The 17402-nt window shown below is 41.1% G+C and overlaps 1 protein-coding gene across 5 annotated transcripts in view; it reads right to left on the bottom strand.

The window, feature by feature from the left end:
• The window catches only part of TIAM1 (TIAM Rac1 associated GEF 1), a 284561-nt gene that overhangs the window by 81208 nt on the left and 185951 nt on the right, over window positions 1-17402 (bottom strand). For all 5 annotated transcript variants that reach the window (XM_073668317.1, XM_073668321.1, XM_073668320.1 and 2 more), the window contains 2 exons: window positions 11974-12421; window positions 8213-8385 (listed from right to left, as the gene is read on the bottom strand). In XM_073668317.1, the coding sequence (XP_073524418.1) occupies window positions 8213-8385; window positions 11974-12421 (621 nt within the window). The remainder of the gene's footprint in view (window positions 1-8212; window positions 8386-11973; window positions 12422-17402) is intronic.

The raw sequence follows: 17402 nt of genomic DNA, 5'->3' as shown, positions 1-17402 counted from the left end.
CTGTCCTTGATGCTTTTCTTGGAGAGAAATGACTTCGAGGTCCTTCTTGACACCAGGCCGCCTCTAAAAGCCTTCACCTCATTGTTCGTGCAGATGTACCGACTCGTGCCATCTCTGGGCAAGCTCTGCAATGGTGTTGAACCGATCACGCCTAAAAACTTAAAGAGGTTGTCCACTACTTTTACATTGATGACCTATCCTTAGGATAGGTCTTCAATGTCTGATGGGCCGGGTCTGACACCCCAGCCGGAAGTACTCACTTGTGGTCATCAAAGAAAAAATAGTAGGCAACCCCTTTAAGCAATGATCTTTGTAGAAACCAAAATTTATGTGTCAGTCTCAAAATCTTTGACCACAACCACAGTATCGAAATGGACTTCAGTTGGTCGGCATTTTCCTCTCTTGTCTTCTTCTGCAGCTGCACATGGTCCCGAGATACATCGTGCATAATAAAGAGGTGACAGGCAGAAAGCTAATAAAGCTCTGGTGCCACTTTTATCAAAAAAATCGGAGTTGCTTAGTAACCACTTAACTTCCTGTCCGAGTGACTATTATTTTATTACATGAAGCTGCCTGTACAGGAAGTGTCAGAATTTTATCCAGTACTGTAGACTTCCTCTCCACGATATACAGACTTGTAAATGTATAGAAACAAGGAGGTTATGTGCCCAATATGTATATAAAGGCTCGGAGAAGACAAAAGGAGAATGGTTTCATGAACGTAAATTTACAAACGGAATAGAAGGCCGAGAAATACACCCGCTTCTCAATGCCAGGCAGCCTGTCGCTACTGATAACACTCGGGTTATAAGGCCAATCACACGGTACTACAAATCCTTTACCACACGGAAACAAATTTCACCTAAAAAGCTCAAAAACGGCATAAACATGGAGTCAACAAACGAGCTTTGACAGTTGCTATGGAGACGCCGGAGTTTCCTTCACCCTCGGCGCACTTTGAAATGAAGATCTGAGCAGCACAGTCGCCTTATGGCGGAATCCCTTCAAAACACGGCCCTGAAGGCAGGTTTTTTCTTTTATTATTCCTTTTCCCCCACATTTTTCATTTCCCTTCATGTACGTTTCAGAAATCCCTACTGACAGAAGGAGGAGGAGGAGGAATTTGGATTCGGCAATTTCATTCTGTCTGAACCTAAACTCTAAGTCCTGGGGGTGCTGCTCGCTCCCAGCTACGTGTGATCCGAGGGAATGTGAGGAAAAATATCGAAAATTGAAAAATACATCAAAATTTGGATAGAATGTTCTATGTTTAAAGTGAGGCCCACATGCACCGGCCGACAATTACCAACTCCTTCCCGAGAGAGTGAAATTTTCTTTTCGCACTGAAAAATGTTTAGATTTGAGAGTCCTCAGTGACCAATACCTTTTAATGGCTAACTGAAAAGATGGTAACAAACTGCAAGCTTTCGAGACCACTCAGGTCTCTTCATCAGGCATAGTATACCACAAAATCTGAAGAGTCACATTTATACACAATAAGACACACAAAAAATGCAATAGCTGAGACAGGTGATGAAAAGCAGAGGTAACTTCAAATCTCAAAGAGAAAGAAGAATCTCAGAATATAAACTGATGGTGACCTTTAACACTTTCAGAGCAGGAATGAATGTGTCACATGGATTTATGTCATTCTACAACTAAGGAATGTGCTTCTAAGACTCTCAGACCTGTGAGGCCATCACAACACTGGACCTAGTCACAGGACAATAAAACCTTCACACTTATCTTTTAACTGCTAAAATATTTATAGCCAGAACTGTTTATCTCTTCCATAATAACTCTGCTTTTCATCACCTGTCTTACCTATTGTATTTTGTGTGTGTCTTATTGTATATAAATATGTGACTTCAGATTTTTTGGTATACTATGCCTGATGAAGAGACCTGAATAGTCTCGAAAGCTTGCAATTTGTTACCTTTTAATGGCTAACTGAAAAGATGGTATCAACCACTGAGGACTCTCAAATATAAATATTTTTCTATCTACTGGCTAACACGGTGAAAGAATATATATTTTCTCTTTTCGCACTTTCATTTTTTTTTTTTCCTCCAAGAGTCACTTTCTTATTGTTCCATCCACAGTCGTATGAGGGCTTGTTTTTTAGTATTTTTTTTTCCATGTGGTGAGATGCACTTTTGAATGACGGCATTTTATCATATACTGTACTAAAATAAAAAAATTAAAAAATTCCAATGTATGGTGAAAAAAAAGCCCCAAATCAATCTTTTTTTTCTACACGTTCGTCGTGCTGTAAAAATGACCTGGTAACATGACTCTCCAGGTCAGGACGATTACTGCAAAGCCAAACATTTTTTTTTCTAACTACTAAAATATGTAAAAAAGTAAGTCCTGACACAGATCCATCGACAGAAAAATAGTTATGGTTCTCAGAAAATGGAGATTTTTTTTTTTTTTTTAAACTAAACTACGGTCTAACTTGTCTATTATTTTGGGGCACATACAACATTTTAATCAATTTTTATTGCATTTTTTAGGGGGTGCAAGAGAGAGTGGCGACCAAAAACAGCAATTTTCTGACATTTACATTTTTTTTTTTAGCTTTATGGTGTTTACCATACTGATTAAATAATTTGATATTTTCATAGATCGAACTTCTACATATGTTTTTTTAATTTTCTGAAATTTATTATTAAATTGGGAAAGGATGGGTGTGGTGACTTCAAATTTTATATATACGTTTTTATTTTCATTTTAATTTTTTTTTATAAAACTATTACATTATTTTTTAGCGCCCCTACAGCTTTGCAGCATTTAGTAAAAAGTAATGAAAATAAAATATAAAATATAAAAATGTAAAAAAAAACACAATAAATAAAAAAAACCTGCTGTGAAGCCCAGCCACAGGCTAGATTTTGTAGGAGCACCTAGGTAGCATGACATGGTAGACACTTCGCTATAATGGCAACCCTTGTCATCACATTACGGTGGGCACAAAACTATTGTGCCAGGCAATCGCGCCATTTAAACGCTACTGTAACTCTCTATTAATTGGCCTCCCCCTCACTCTACTTTCCCCTCTCCAGTCCATCCTTAATACTGCAGCCAGGGTCATCTATTTGGCTAACCGTTACTCAGACTCCTCCGCTCTGTGCCAGTCATTGCACTGGCTGCCCATGAATTACAAGATCCAATTTAAATTGCTTGTTTCACCCACAAAGCCCTCCACAGTGCGGCGCCCCCCTACGTCTCTTCCCTCATTTCTGTTTATCGGACTACCCGTTCTCTACGCTCCGCAAGCGACTTTCGACTAACATTCGCACTAATCCGTACCTCCCACTCCCGGCTTCAAGACTTCTCCCGAGCTGCAAATATTCTCTGGAATGCTCTACCCCAAGAAATTAGGACGAACCACAACTTACACAGTTTTAGGCGCTCCCTAAAAACACACCTGTTTAAATTAGCCTATCACCTTCCCTAATCGAAGTCCTTTTATATTCTTAAAGCCCATCCCTTATTTCTGCAAACATAAGTCTCCACCGAACCCAAAAGCACTACAGATACTGGCTGGTGATGAGCTCATGCAGCCTTTATCTATCCCTCATCCCCTCAAGATGGCCGGACCATCATTGTAAAGAAGCCCCTGTTCTTTGTGTCACCCCCACCTCATTGTAGAGTGTAAGCTCTTACAAGCAGGGTCGTCATTAGCTTTTCTTTAATTATTGTATTATCTTTAGCTATGTTACTTATGACTGTTGAATATGTACAGCAATGCGGAATATGTTGACTCTATATAAAGATTATTATTATTATTTATTATTATTGAAAGTGGCATTTACATGGTTAAAAAGCAGTAAAAGCAGCCAGCTTTAATTGCTGCCATTAGCAGCAGGTGCCAGCATATAACACAGCCAGCAACTGCTCAGTACAATGCGGGCTCAGGTCCTGAGTCTACTCCCCCGCATCAAACATTGACATTAGACGAAAGTGTCTTACTCAAATTTTCTTTGTTCTTGTACGCAAATCACTTCAGCCATTTGAGGATGAGGAGAGTGGGTTAACATTTTTCCAATTGGAATGCCATCCAATTTAGAATGGTAACAGAACAGTGTCTGCAAAGAGTCACGAAGGCGGAGTTTCGTTGTAGTGCTTTCCACAATTCTAAAGGGGCAGAGCGTGTCATTGTGATTCGTTCTAAAATGTCCTATATTTGTATATGGTAATCGAGCCACGTTTCTGGAACTCATCTTCTTTTGATGTATCCATCTGTTTCCCAAAACAACAGGAGGTAAGATATCTGTGAAGTAACTTAATTTTTGGAATTTAATGCCCCTTTTGAAGTATGATGTCCAGACTCTTCTACTAATAGCCAAATCAAATACCTGGAGCATCTTCCGCTGTATTTTTACAACGTGAAAAAGCTAAAAACAGCAGTTCTTGATCATATGGCGGTTGCTCAATATCCTTAGTTTAGTGGGGGGGGCAATCTCCAGTACTGAACCGTTAGAAGGGTAAGGCCAAGCAAGAGCACGAGACTCTACCACCAATCAACGTGGTTTTGGATCGCTCATTCAAGTCCACTTGGTTCTTACAGGTAAAACTGCTACTGGCCCCGTATGAATTCATGGTGGTACTTGATTGTCCCAAGAAGATGGGAACCATGACTGATAGTACCTTAAGAGTGATGGCACTTGCAGTCTCCAATATTCAATGTGTCCTACAACTCAAGGGTCTTTGATCGCATCAGTCCTGTACTATGACCCAGCAGGACCTTTAGGTCTCCACCATGCTCCATGGCACAGGTGAGACTGCAACCCATGCACCTACTAGCATCAAAGGGAAGCAATAATCAGAAAATTACCTATTTAAATCAGTTTTTTTGTGTTGCATGTATTATTTGAGAATGGGTTATTTTTTTAAAATCAAGATTTTGATTTAAAAAAAAAACTAAACTAAAAAAAAATCTTGCAATTTTTAGCGTCGCCACTGAAACATTTTTTCAGACTCATATTTCCCGTCCTTTCAGGTAGCGTTTTCAGCAATTTCTTTATTAGTCGAAGCAGGATTGCAATGACCCATAACTGCTCTACACACAGCTACTAACACATGATCCACCAGTCACAATAGGCGATGTCACAGCTCACCTCTTCCTGCTTCCTTCATAATGACATTTGCACATGATCCTTTGATGCTTAAATAAAAAAGATAGGGTCTGAGTCAGTTCATTGTGGCTAACGTACATGTGTTGTTTCCTGAAACAGGTAGTTAGAGTCTAAAAAAAAAAAACAGGTGCCAATTTGAAAATTGCAAAGTTTATATTTCTTTAATACAGATAGCACAGATATAGAATAAACCTTGCCAAAAATGTAAAAAAAAATAAAAATTTAATATGAAAACTTTATTTAAACAATGAATCATTTTCAGATAAGCTTCCCTATAAGCCCCTGCTTAAAGGGGGTTGTCCAGTTGCAAAAATACATACCATTATAAAAAAAAAAACTGAATTAAAGGGGTGTTCGAGTTTTTAAATTGCTTAAGTTAGACATCATGAAAATAATCAAATTTCCAATAGATTTGATTTTTCTATCTGCTGTCAATCTCTTGCTTTTATCTTTTATAGTGTATAGCTGGTTTCCATGGAGCTTGGCCTCTGGATCCTGGCTAAGAGTGAGCAGTTGTTACATTCCAGAAGAGTAGTTAACAACCCAGTCAGCTCTCTCCAGCCCACTGATTTCTATACAGCAGTTATCTTCTCATCTCCCTCTTATCTTCTCTTCTGAAGAGATGCAGTTATAAATCACCAGCCTGCCAGCTTTCACAGCAGGTCTAATAATCTCAGCTCTCTGTTCGGCCCGGTGTGCTTTTTCTAAAGCCTTGCTATCTATGACTAAATACAGTGATAACAGTGTAGACTCAGAACACACCACTGATTGCTGAATGTGTGCTAGCAGAACTTGTGCTGAGCTCTATTAGGTATACTAATACTATAGCTCTACTATTCATCAGTGCTGTCAATCAAGGAGGAGAGACCGCCCTGCTAGTAACCATGACATGAAGTAAGGGAACTAAGAAGATTGCATTCCTCCGAGTTGATCAAGAGACAACTTGAGAATAGCCCTTTTAGGAGAGTCCTCTGTTCAGGCTTCTGATATCTTGGCCACAAGGAGGGTAATAAAAAAATAGTATCTTTGGAGGACCCTGAAACCAATGTGTTGTCTTTGTTTCACCGCACTTTTCGATCTGCTCATTATCCTTCTAGCAAGTAGGAATTGCCAAAATTCCTCCAGTACTTTGGGGTGCAAGCAAGAAGGCACAACTAAAACTGTAGGCTCCATCATGAAGGCAGACATTGGAGAGTAACACAATGACTGATAAGTTTGGTTACTGTGAAAATTATAGACCCCTAGATTTCAACATGATCCCAAAATCCACAGTGGAAGAGATGCTACACTACATAGACCTCACTCACAAGTATCGTGTATCGTTGCAGAATCATGCCATGAAATCAGCACTCAGAAAATGCAATAATTACTCTAGGTGGCAAAGCGGCCTTACGGGTTATAACTTGACCGTGCCGTAGGTCCAAATTTCTGATATTCGAGTACATTTGCAGAACAACGAGCCAACATTTTGGTATCCCATAAAGGGCTAAGCTTTGAATAATAGGAAGAGGAAGATAAAAAATCCTCCAAAACTACCAAAGGAATGTGAAATATCTCCAGAGTCTGAGAGGTGCAGAAACTTCAAACGCTACAATGTGTGACCTTGGGGAATACAAGAAAAGGATAAAACAGAGTCTGGGAACTGGTGTGACTCAGGACTGTTCCCAAAAATGGCCTACATCTCATTTCCCAGACCTCAATGTGCTGTAACCCACAGGTCACCCTCCGAAGAGGAGAAGCATTATATTCTCTATGTGTAGGAGGAGGCAAGGCCGGCGTGTGAGGACAGTCTATTGTTACCGAAACACCCTTTATATAAAATTGTACCACAGATTAGAATTTTATTAAAGGAAGAGGTTTATTTTACATATCACCTTTTTTTGCATTTAGATTTCCCAAATCCGTCCTGTAATGTGGCTGGGATTCGTCACTTCCTACTATATCGCCATATAACTAGGTAGACTTGACATACAAGATACAACAACTGTCTATGTGGCCACCTTGGGCAAATTGACATCTTAGATGGGGACACCAGCACAGGACCTACCCCCCTCTGGGTAGACGTTATATCACCGTTTTACATCTTATCTAATACTACATGGTAGAAGGCTCACAGAAACTTCTCCCAGCTAAATCTGGTGATTGCCTTGGGAGTCAAGAGCCTGACTCGCGATGATCAGCTGATCATGATGGTGCTCATATTAAAGTGGTTCTTTGTGGTGAGGACTCACAAAACAGTATATGCAGCTGAAGTGGTCATCCTTAAGCTTTACCAAAATTGATATGACCCCATATGATTAGAAAATAAGTTGATCGCCTTGGACGTCAGGAGTGAGATAAGCCAATCATGGTGGCACATTTGCCAAATGGTTGTTTGTGGTGAGGACCCAAACAGTATATGGAACAGTAGTGGTCATCCTTTAGCTTTCCCAAAATTTAAATAGTCCCATATGATTAGAAAATGCTAAATCAGTAGATTGCCATGGGTGTCAGGAGCCGGACATGGGACGATCAGCTAATTATGATGGCTCTCAAATGGTTCTTTGTGGTGAGTACCCAAGCAGTATATGGAACAGTAGTGGTCATCCTTTAGCTTTCCCAAAATTTAAATAGTCCCATATGATTAGAAAATGCTAAATCAGTAGATCGCCATGGGTGTCAGGAGCCGGACATGGGACGATCAGCTAATTATGATGGCTCCCAAATGGTTCATTGTGGTGAGGACCCAAGCAGTATATGCAGTTGTAGTGGTCATCCTAAGTTTTCCCAAAATTTATATGACTTCATATGATTAAAAAAATCCTAAATCAGTTGATTACCGTGGGTGTCGAGAGCCAGTAATGAGATGATCTGCTAATCATGAAGAATCACAAATGAAAGTTGACGTCTGTGATAAAGACATTGAAGTAACCATATCCAGACAACAATGAAGGTGGCCATAAGTGGGCCTCGCCCAACTTTCCCAGAAATTTACATGATCTGATATGATTAGGAAACAGCTGGGATTAATTTTTAATACTACAAGTATGGTGGGTACATGAAAAATATTAATACCTAATGGCAGCACCAACCTGAAAAAGAAAGGCATCACCGAGCGAGTTGCTGAGACAGAACACAAAGTCCTTCTTTGGATGCTCTGGCACGGCCTGTACGATGCTGTTCTCCACCCACACGGCGTGTTTCGGGATACTGTTGTTGTCTATGCCAGAGCGGCTGTCACTTTCATAGAAGAACAGAGTACACCCTGAAAATGAGATCACAAAACGAATGAGAATCATTTCGACTGATGACCCCCCCGGGGCAGTACAAATGACCACATAATTGCTCCACATCAATCATCCAGTAGAATGGTCTGGACACAACACTGTTTTAGTAAATAAGTCGACCCGGTGATCAGATGATAGCGGCAGATTCTAACGTTGCAGCCAGCTGTAGATTTTTACTGCAATGGCCTCTACATGCAAAATGTAGTATGACATGATAGTTATTCACACAAATGACTATAAATGTAATACAGAGACAGGCTGTGCGGATGAATTTATAAATGACTGGAGAAAAATCACTGATTTTCCTGGGCATTTTTTAGCTCATGAATCCTTTCTGAAAACTTGAGCTTTTTAAATGTCTGAATGATAGGAGAGGATCTATAATAATTATTTATAATAAAGGACACATGGTGGGTTTAATGGTCCTCCAAGTGTATTAAGACACACAGTGGAACCTCTATGGACTAAAGGAGGATACTGAACTTGGTGAATTCTCCATAAAAACACTACTACAACCCCTGGCAAAAATTATGGAATCACCGGGCTCAGAGGATGTTCATTCAGTTGTTTAATGTTGTTGAAAGAGAGCAGATCACAGACATGGCACCAAACTAAAGTCCTTTCAAATGGCAACTTTAGGGCTTTAAGAAACACTAAAAGAAATCAAGATTAAAAATGTGGTACTCAGTAAGGGTAATTTTTTTCAGACCAAGCAGAGGGAAAAAATTATGGAATCACTCAATTCTGAGGAAAAAATTATGGAATCACCCTGTAAATTTTCATTTCCAAAGCTAACACCTGCATCAAATTAGATCTGCTCGTTAGTCTGCATCTAAAAAGGAGTGATCACACCTTGGAGAGCTGTTGCACCAAGTGGACTGACATGAATCATGGCTCCAACACGAGAGATGTCAACTGAAACAAAGAAGAGGATTATCAAACTCTTAAAAGAAGGTAAAACATCACGCAATGTTGCAAAAGATGTTGGTTGTTCAGTCAACTGTGTCTAAAATCTGAACCAAATACAAACAACATGGGAAGGTTGTTAAAGGCAAACATGCTGGTAGACCAAGGAAGACATCAAAGCTTCAAGACCGGAAACTTAAAGCAATATGTCTCCAAAACAGGAAATGCACAACAAATGAGGAACGAATGGGAGGAAACAGAAGTCAATGTCTGTGACCGAACTGTAAGAAACCGCCTAAAGGAAATGGGATTTACATACAGAAAAGCTAAACATAAGCCATCATTAACACCTAAACAGAAAAAAACAAGGTTACAATGGGCTAAGGAAACGCAATCGTGGACTGTGGATGACTGGATGAAAGTCATATTCAATGATGAATCACGCATCTGCATTGGGCAAAGTGATGATGCTGGAACTTTTGTTTGGTGCCGTTCCAATGAGATTTATAAAGATGACTGCATGAAGAGAACATGCAAATTTCCACAGTCATTGATGATATGGGGCTGCAGGTCAGGTAAAGGCACTGGGGAGATGGCTGTCATTACATCTTCAATAAATGCACAAGTTTACATTGATATTTTGGACAGTTTTCCAATCCCATCAATTGAAAGGATGTTTGGGGATGATGACATCATTTTTCAAGATGATAATGCATCCTGCCATAGAGCAAAAACTGTGAAAACATTCCTTGAAAGAAGACACATAAGGTTAATGTCATGGCCTGCAAATAGTCCGGATCTCAATTCAATTGAAAATCTTTGGTGGAAGTTGAAGAAAATGGTCCATGACAAGGCTCCAACCTGCAAAGCTGATCTGGCAACAGCAGTCCGAGAAAGTTGGAGCCAGATTGATGAAGAGTACTGTTTGTCACTCATTAAGTCCATGCCTCAGAGACTGCAAGCTGTTATTAAAGTCAAAGGTGGTGCAACAAAATACTAGTGATGTATTGGAGTGCTCTTTTGTGTGTTTGTTTTTCATGATTCCATAATTTTTTCTCAGAATTGAGTGATTCCATATTTCACATTTTTAATCTTTATTTCTTTTAGTGTTTCTTAAAGCCCTAAAGTTGCCATTTGAAATGACTTTAGTTTTGTGCCATGTCTGTGATCTGCTTTTTATCAACAACATTAAACAACTGAATGAACATCCTCCGAGCCCGGTGATTCCATAATTTTTGCCAGGGGTTGTATATAAGCTTCCATACAACACTTAGGATCACTTGTTTCATTATCCAACACATCCCAGGCCCTTTGTGGTCTTCAAGTTACTACTCTGGGGAGAAAATCTAACTTGAGCTGTTCCAATAGACCAGAAATCTGAGCTAAGCAGAGGTGAGTAGCACAAGGAGGCAACTACTGGAGGAGGAGAGCATGGAGCTTCAGCAGTTCCACATTTAAAGGCTCAAGGAAGTTAGAAGTTCACATCAAGACATCCACAGAGTATACACAATGTGCCATAAATGTGTGGGATGCGAGCCAAGACAATAAGCAAGCATCAGAGCCAGCAAAAGAGATGGACTCTCACCCATCTGGAGAATTGTGCTTGGCCATTTTCACAAAATCTATAGAAGTCAACAGAGAGCGCTGAGAGAGGGCTACCAGAGGTGTGGGAACCTCATCCATCAGTCAAGTGGCTATGCCATAAATTAGAATAACCCTTTATAGAGATTGTCCCAGAATTAGAACAACATGTCTGCTTTCTGGCCACATCTATTCACAGGTTGTGAGCGGTATTAACAGTGATTTTGCTGGGCTGGCAGGGAAGGTCTACATTCCGGTGATGGCCGCTGCCGCTAACCGATCACACAGCTACAAAAAATGAGAAGGTAAATATTCCTGATCCCCTATTGTATGTGAAATCTGATTAATGCACTGACTTTACAAATCACTTCCACGCTGTCAGATGGAAGGACCTGCTTATCGTGGTGTTGTATCATCCCAGCCGTGAGAAGAAATACTCCTCACACCCTAAAATCATGAACCCGGGGAGTAGCTGTATCACAATATGTGACCGCTCCTATGTGAAACCTTAAACCGTGACGTAAAGCCTACTGCATCCAGAGGTGAACGCCAAGACAGAGGGATCACCATTTCTAGATGAAGTCCAGATGTCCACTGAGGGGAGGATGATTTATGAGAAGATGACAGTGTAGGCTTACAAAGTCTGGACTGAGAGATGTAAAGTATCTGGTCCTCAAGCTACGCATAGAGTCAAGACAATACGCAAGCGACAGTGGAAGCCAGAGAGATAGAGACAACTCCATATATCGTGCTTATGTAATATATTTTATATTCAGTCTTGCAAGCGCTGCTCTGCAGTGAGCAGAGTCCCCGCAGAGAGCCCAGCGAGCCGGGTCCCCGCAGAGAGAGCCCAGCGAGCCGGGTCCCCGCAGAGAGAGCCCAGCGAGCCGGGTCCCCGCAGAGAGAGCCCAGCTCAGACCAGCAGCACAATTATGCCATAGGTCTGAACTGTCAATTATCAGGAGCGCACCACCCCTATCAAGCAGGAAGAACGAAGATAAATAAAAGGGGTGTTATTACAGTCTTGTTCTGATAATTTATCCCAAAAAAAACAAAGTGTTGGGGTTCTTGCATCCTACCTTTTAAAGAGACCCAGTAATGCTTCCACTTCCTGCGGGTGGCAGACTCCACCTTCTTATTTTTCTTGTGTACCAGGAAGTTCTTGACGGCCAGCGCCCCCGCTTTCCGCACAGTCCCTTGGGCGGCTGTCAGGAGGATGTCAGACTGGCCCGGGGAGCTTAAAGTGCCGCTGCTTTGTTCGTCGCTCAGTGCTGAATTGGCCTCCTCCAAGTTCTCCCGGTTGGAGCTGCTCATCTCCAGCTCTCGGCGGAAGTTCTCGTACACTCCTTGGCGGAGGACATCTCCTGAGCTGCTGCCGCTGTCGCTTCCGATGAAGACTCTGCTCGTTGCAGGCGAGTAACTGGATGTGGTGGCATTTGAGCGTCTCGACATAAAATCCGTGTCCGTAGTGGCTGCATCGATGCCACTGTCTGTAAACTCGCTCCCTTCACCGCCAGTATTGACGTCCTACAAAATACAACAAAATTAATATAGTTTTACTTATTATCGTTGAACGAAGAGTAAATATCTGGTCTTCTATGAAGTCTGTGACCAACAATACAGAACTTTTACCCTTTAGTAAATCACATTTTCTTAAAATAATCCCTTCACCCAAAAAAAAAAAAAATCTGGTAGTAAGTGCTCAAATTTCTTACAGCACCTCTACAGGTGAAACTAAGTATAACATGTGACCTATGAAATAAATGGGCTGCCTGCAATAGAAGATCCTGCCGGGTCCTTCAGATAAAGAGTCACTCTCTTTAGTTCCTCTGGCTAAGTGACCACCCTAAATGAAGGACAATATGTTATCCCCTTAAAGGAGTTGTCTAGCTTACAAAATGCTCAGGATTCTCACTTTTTTGCCAAAAAGGAGAGTAGTTACAAAGAGTCTCTCTCAGGAGGACCTGTCCAGTGCTGTATAACACAAGCAACCAACGGATATGGTGTAATACTTTATTTCCCCTGCGGAGGCACTGCAGGGAGATTAAAAAGTTACTGCCAGGTATTTCCAAGGTTTAGAGCTGAGCATTCTAGAAGGTAGCAATTTATTGTCAAGGGGAGAGTCTAAAGCAAGAAACTCCTTTAATAGAGTATTTTAAATAAATATATAAGGCACAATGATCACAAGGTTCCGGGACTCCCTTAAATGTTACCATACTGATTGGTCATTAGGTACAGGAAACATTTCAGAGTTGATAGCCACTGACTGACAGGCATCACTTCTTGGCCTCGGGTATTTTATTCCATGCCAGCCCCCTACGGTGAGCATGGCGGCTTGGCAGAGATGGCATCACTGTCACATCATGTATTTAATTATTCACTAAAACGTAGATTGGGAATACAGAGAGAAGCAGCGTTGCGATGCCTGCGGCAGCATCTGCAACTAAACTTAGACCGGAGTCTGTTCCCGGGAAGTGATACAGCGCCAATTCCACAATTCCAATATCAATTCGGGAAATATATTTCCATTTTAGAATTAAAAATGGCATCATTAATTTTATAGCGGCGCCGCGCTGCTTACTCAGCATGAAGAAAGAGCGGCATAAAGTATTTTATTGGAAAAAATGTCCTGCTGCTTTTAAATAAAAGTATGGGATGATCATGGAAGAGGAATGGCCATTATATCGTGTACGTTCCCTGCCTATAAATCAGCCACACAGCCGGATACTGGCGCCTCTCTACTACCCGGCGGTAATTAAACCAACAATCACAGTCTTTCAGGTTTTATCAAAGTTGCTGCCTTTGGTTAAATATTACCTACTGATTATATTCACAGATCTGTTCCGATATTTTACAGCTATAAAATGAGCGACTGAAACAGAGGTAAATTGTCTATTAGTAGTAGGAGACTCTCAAGTGGCTGCTCTGCGCCTATTCCACAGCTTATACTGCAGCTCGGCTTGTTCAGATTAGCTGCTGTACGTAAGCAGAAGCTCACCGGTGAGAGGCAGAGTATGGAGAGGAGACTACTACTACAGGAAAAAAAAGACTATAAATAAAGTGGTACATTGTCTATTAGTAGAATAGTTGTCCTAAAAAGACTCCCACACTGATGTTATGTCTTGTATCCAATTTTTTCTACTGCAGCTCAGTTTGTTCAGATTGGCTGCACTACGCAAGTAGAAGCCCACCAGCATGAAGGCAGAGTATGCAGGGCAGACATGGACAATAAGTTTATGTTCACACTAGGTGTTTTTTCAGCATTTTTTTCTGCAGCAACACCTGATCTCTTGGCAGGAAAGAAGCTGCGTCAAAACGCAAATCTTGGTGCGTTTTTGGTGTGTTTTTCAGGATCCTTTAGTTCAGCTTTGCTTCCACCACAGAAGCATGAACACAGGTCACCAATGCAAGACATACGTGAAACCATATTAACCAGAATTACAAATGTAACAGTAGGGGAGGTGAATTGTTCAGGAATAGTTTTTCTAAGACATTGGCAGTGCATTGAGTTTGTAGGATACTATTAATTTTCACATTATGGTCTACCATTGAGTTGCTCAGAGATTGTTCAATTTCACACCTCCGTAGGCCACATGTATTGTTCAATCTCACATCTAGGTGAGCCACTGTTTACATTTACACATCACTAATTTAATTAAACTGTCCTAATCCAAACTGCCATCTCAGGTGACCAAGACAAGATGGTAAAATCACAAAAATAAAAATTAGTTTCACATACTGCTCTACTTGCTTTTTTTCACTAAAAAAGCAGCAAAACCTGATAGCTTTGTATTTATTTATTTTACTCGCTTATATAGTGCCATTAATTCCATAGCGCTTTACAGACATTATGGGCACTGTCCCCATTGGGTCTCACAATCTAAATTCCCTATCAGTATGTCTTTGGAGTGCGATTTTTCAGCACCCATTACTTTCAATGGGTGAAAAACGCTGGAAAAAAACTCAGAAAAAAAGCAGAAAAAACGCTTCAAGAAGTAACATGCTTTATTGTGCAAAAAAAAAAAAGGAAAGCACAAAATACTGATGACACACAAACCAATGTGTGTGCATGAGATTTCTGAAATCTCAGACTTTGCAGGTAGTGTAAAACGCAGCTGAAAATTTGCTTAAAAAAACGCCTAGTGTGAACATAGCCTAAGAGTATGTGCACACGTTGAGTATTTGAATGCAGAAATTTCTGCATCTCTTAACAGGAAAAACGCAGCCACAAAAATGCATGTTTTGCCGCGTTTGTGGACAGCAATGAAAGCTCCCATTACTAGCCCAGGTAGAAAAGAAGAAAAAAAAATACTTAAATGAAAAACACTCCCTCCACATTTTCTCTTGTTCACCACTGTATTAAACAAAAAATTCCCACACAGGTCCGACGTAGTCCAGAACAAAGTGACCAGGAACATTTGAAGAGCAGTGACGTTACTGAAGTTACTGAAGTCCCAGCTGTTCAGAGGGAGGAGAGACCAGGCACCTCTGAAGAGCAGTGACCTTGCTGACGTTACTGAAGTCCCAGCTCTTCAGAGGGAGGCGAGACTCGGTACCTTTAAAGAGCAGTGAGGTCACTGAAGTCCCAGCTGTTCAGAGGGAGGCGAGACCCGGCACCTCTGAAGAGCAGTGACCTTACTGACGTTACTGAAGTCCCAGCTCTTCAGAGGGAGGCAAGACTCGGTACCTTTGAAGAGAGCAGTGACGTCACTGAAGTCCCAGCTGTTCAGAGGGAGGCGAGACCTGGCACCTCTGAAAAACAGTGAGATCAGTAATGTCGCTGCTCTTCAAACATTCCTGGTCATTCTGCGCTCTGGACTACATCGGACCTGTGTGGGAACTTTTCTTTCTAATAAATTGGTGAACGAGGGACAGTGTCTTGTGCTCATTTCTCTGTTTATGTTCTTCAGGTTTCCATTTGTGGACTACAACGGATTCGGTGGACCTGCATGGAAATTTTTTTTTTTTTTTAATAAAGTGGTGAATGAGTGATCGTGTCAGGGAGTGTTTATTTCATTAAAGTATTTTTGTGTGTTTTTTTTTTTCTTTTTACTTACTGGGTTAGTAATGGTCTAATAGACATCTCTGTTACTAGCACCAGGGCTTGATGACAGCTGTGTTTTTGGACACTACGCACCTGAAATCAACCGCAAGCACCATTACCCCGAATGCTACCACACGAGGGCAACTTGGAAGTGAAGGTGAAGAGCCAGATTTGGAGCATGTCATGTGATGCTCCACTTCTGGGGCGGCTGTGGGCTGGTATTTTTAGACTGAGAAGGGCCCAATAACCATGGACCTTCCCAGCCTGAAAATATCAGCTCAAAACTGCCTGCTTTACCTTTGCTGGTTACAAAAAATGAGGGGGGCTGCAAGTCGTTTTTTCATTTATTTATTCATGAATAAAGCTCCACAGGGTGCAAGTTAATAATAGGTTGGGGATTGTGCAATTATATATCTATATTTATTATCCATCTCGATCTATTATACATCTCTATAGCATTCACTGAGGTCTAAAAACGCATGCAAAAAATGCAAGCAAAAACACTGCAAATATCCAGCAAATCCACAATCCTTTTCAGACATGCGCTTTGATAGCCTTTTAATCTGACTTCATTGACGTCAATGGATGAAAAAGCGCTGCAAAAACTCTGAAAGTATCGACACGCTGTAGATTTAGCCACAAATAAGCAACGTGTGCACGAGACTTGAGGATTCTCATTCACTTTGCTGCCATCACGATTACCTTCTGGTTTTATGGCAAAAACGTAACCAGCTAAATGGTGAGACAAACAACAACTAAATCAAACTACAAATGAGGTCGTAAAAGTTACAGTGGTAATAGGTAATATTTAACAAATGTCTGGTCTCTGATCCAATATTACACAGCTATAAAATCCGTGAGTACAACTGGGATAAATTGTCTATTAATTATTAGGAAACGTACTAATTGTTTTAAGAGACTGCAGCTTTTTTTCTACTGCAGCTCGGTTTTTTCAAACTGGCTGCTGAGTGTAAGCAGAAGCCCACCTGCCCGAAGATCGGATACAGAGAGCTTATTTCTTCTACAGCAAGAACAAAATAACCATTAAATGAGTCGTATGACAACTAAATCAATCTACAATCAAGGTCTTAAAAGTTAGTGTCGCCACATTTGGTTAAATATTACCTACCAATTATTTTCTGGTAGCTTTCTTGGCTCGGCTCTAATGTTCTACAGCTATAATCAGTGACTGCAACCTATGTATATTGTCTATTCGTAATAAGAAATCAACACGTTCTCAGGAAACTCCCGGACTGCACGGTCCCTAACCCACGATTATACTGCAGCTCGGTATGTTCAGATCGGCTGCTGTGCAGAAGCAGAAGCCCACGAGAGAGTATGGCGAAAGCATGGCGAGAGCATGGCGAGAGCATGGCGAGAGCATGGCGAGAGCATGGCGAGAGCATGGCGAGAGCATGGCGAGAGCATGGCGAGAGCACGGACTTCTACCGCAAGAACAAAATG

Source organism: Phyllobates terribilis, unplaced genomic scaffold (genome assembly GCF_046119375.1).
Source record: "Phyllobates terribilis strain yellow unplaced genomic scaffold, ASM4611937v1 Scaffold_2__4_contigs__length_985480577, whole genome shotgun sequence".
NCBI lineage: Eukaryota > Metazoa > Chordata > Amphibia > Anura > Dendrobatidae > Phyllobates > Phyllobates terribilis.
Note: the sequence above shows the minus strand (reverse complement) of the source record. Positions and strands in the feature narration are given on the sequence as shown.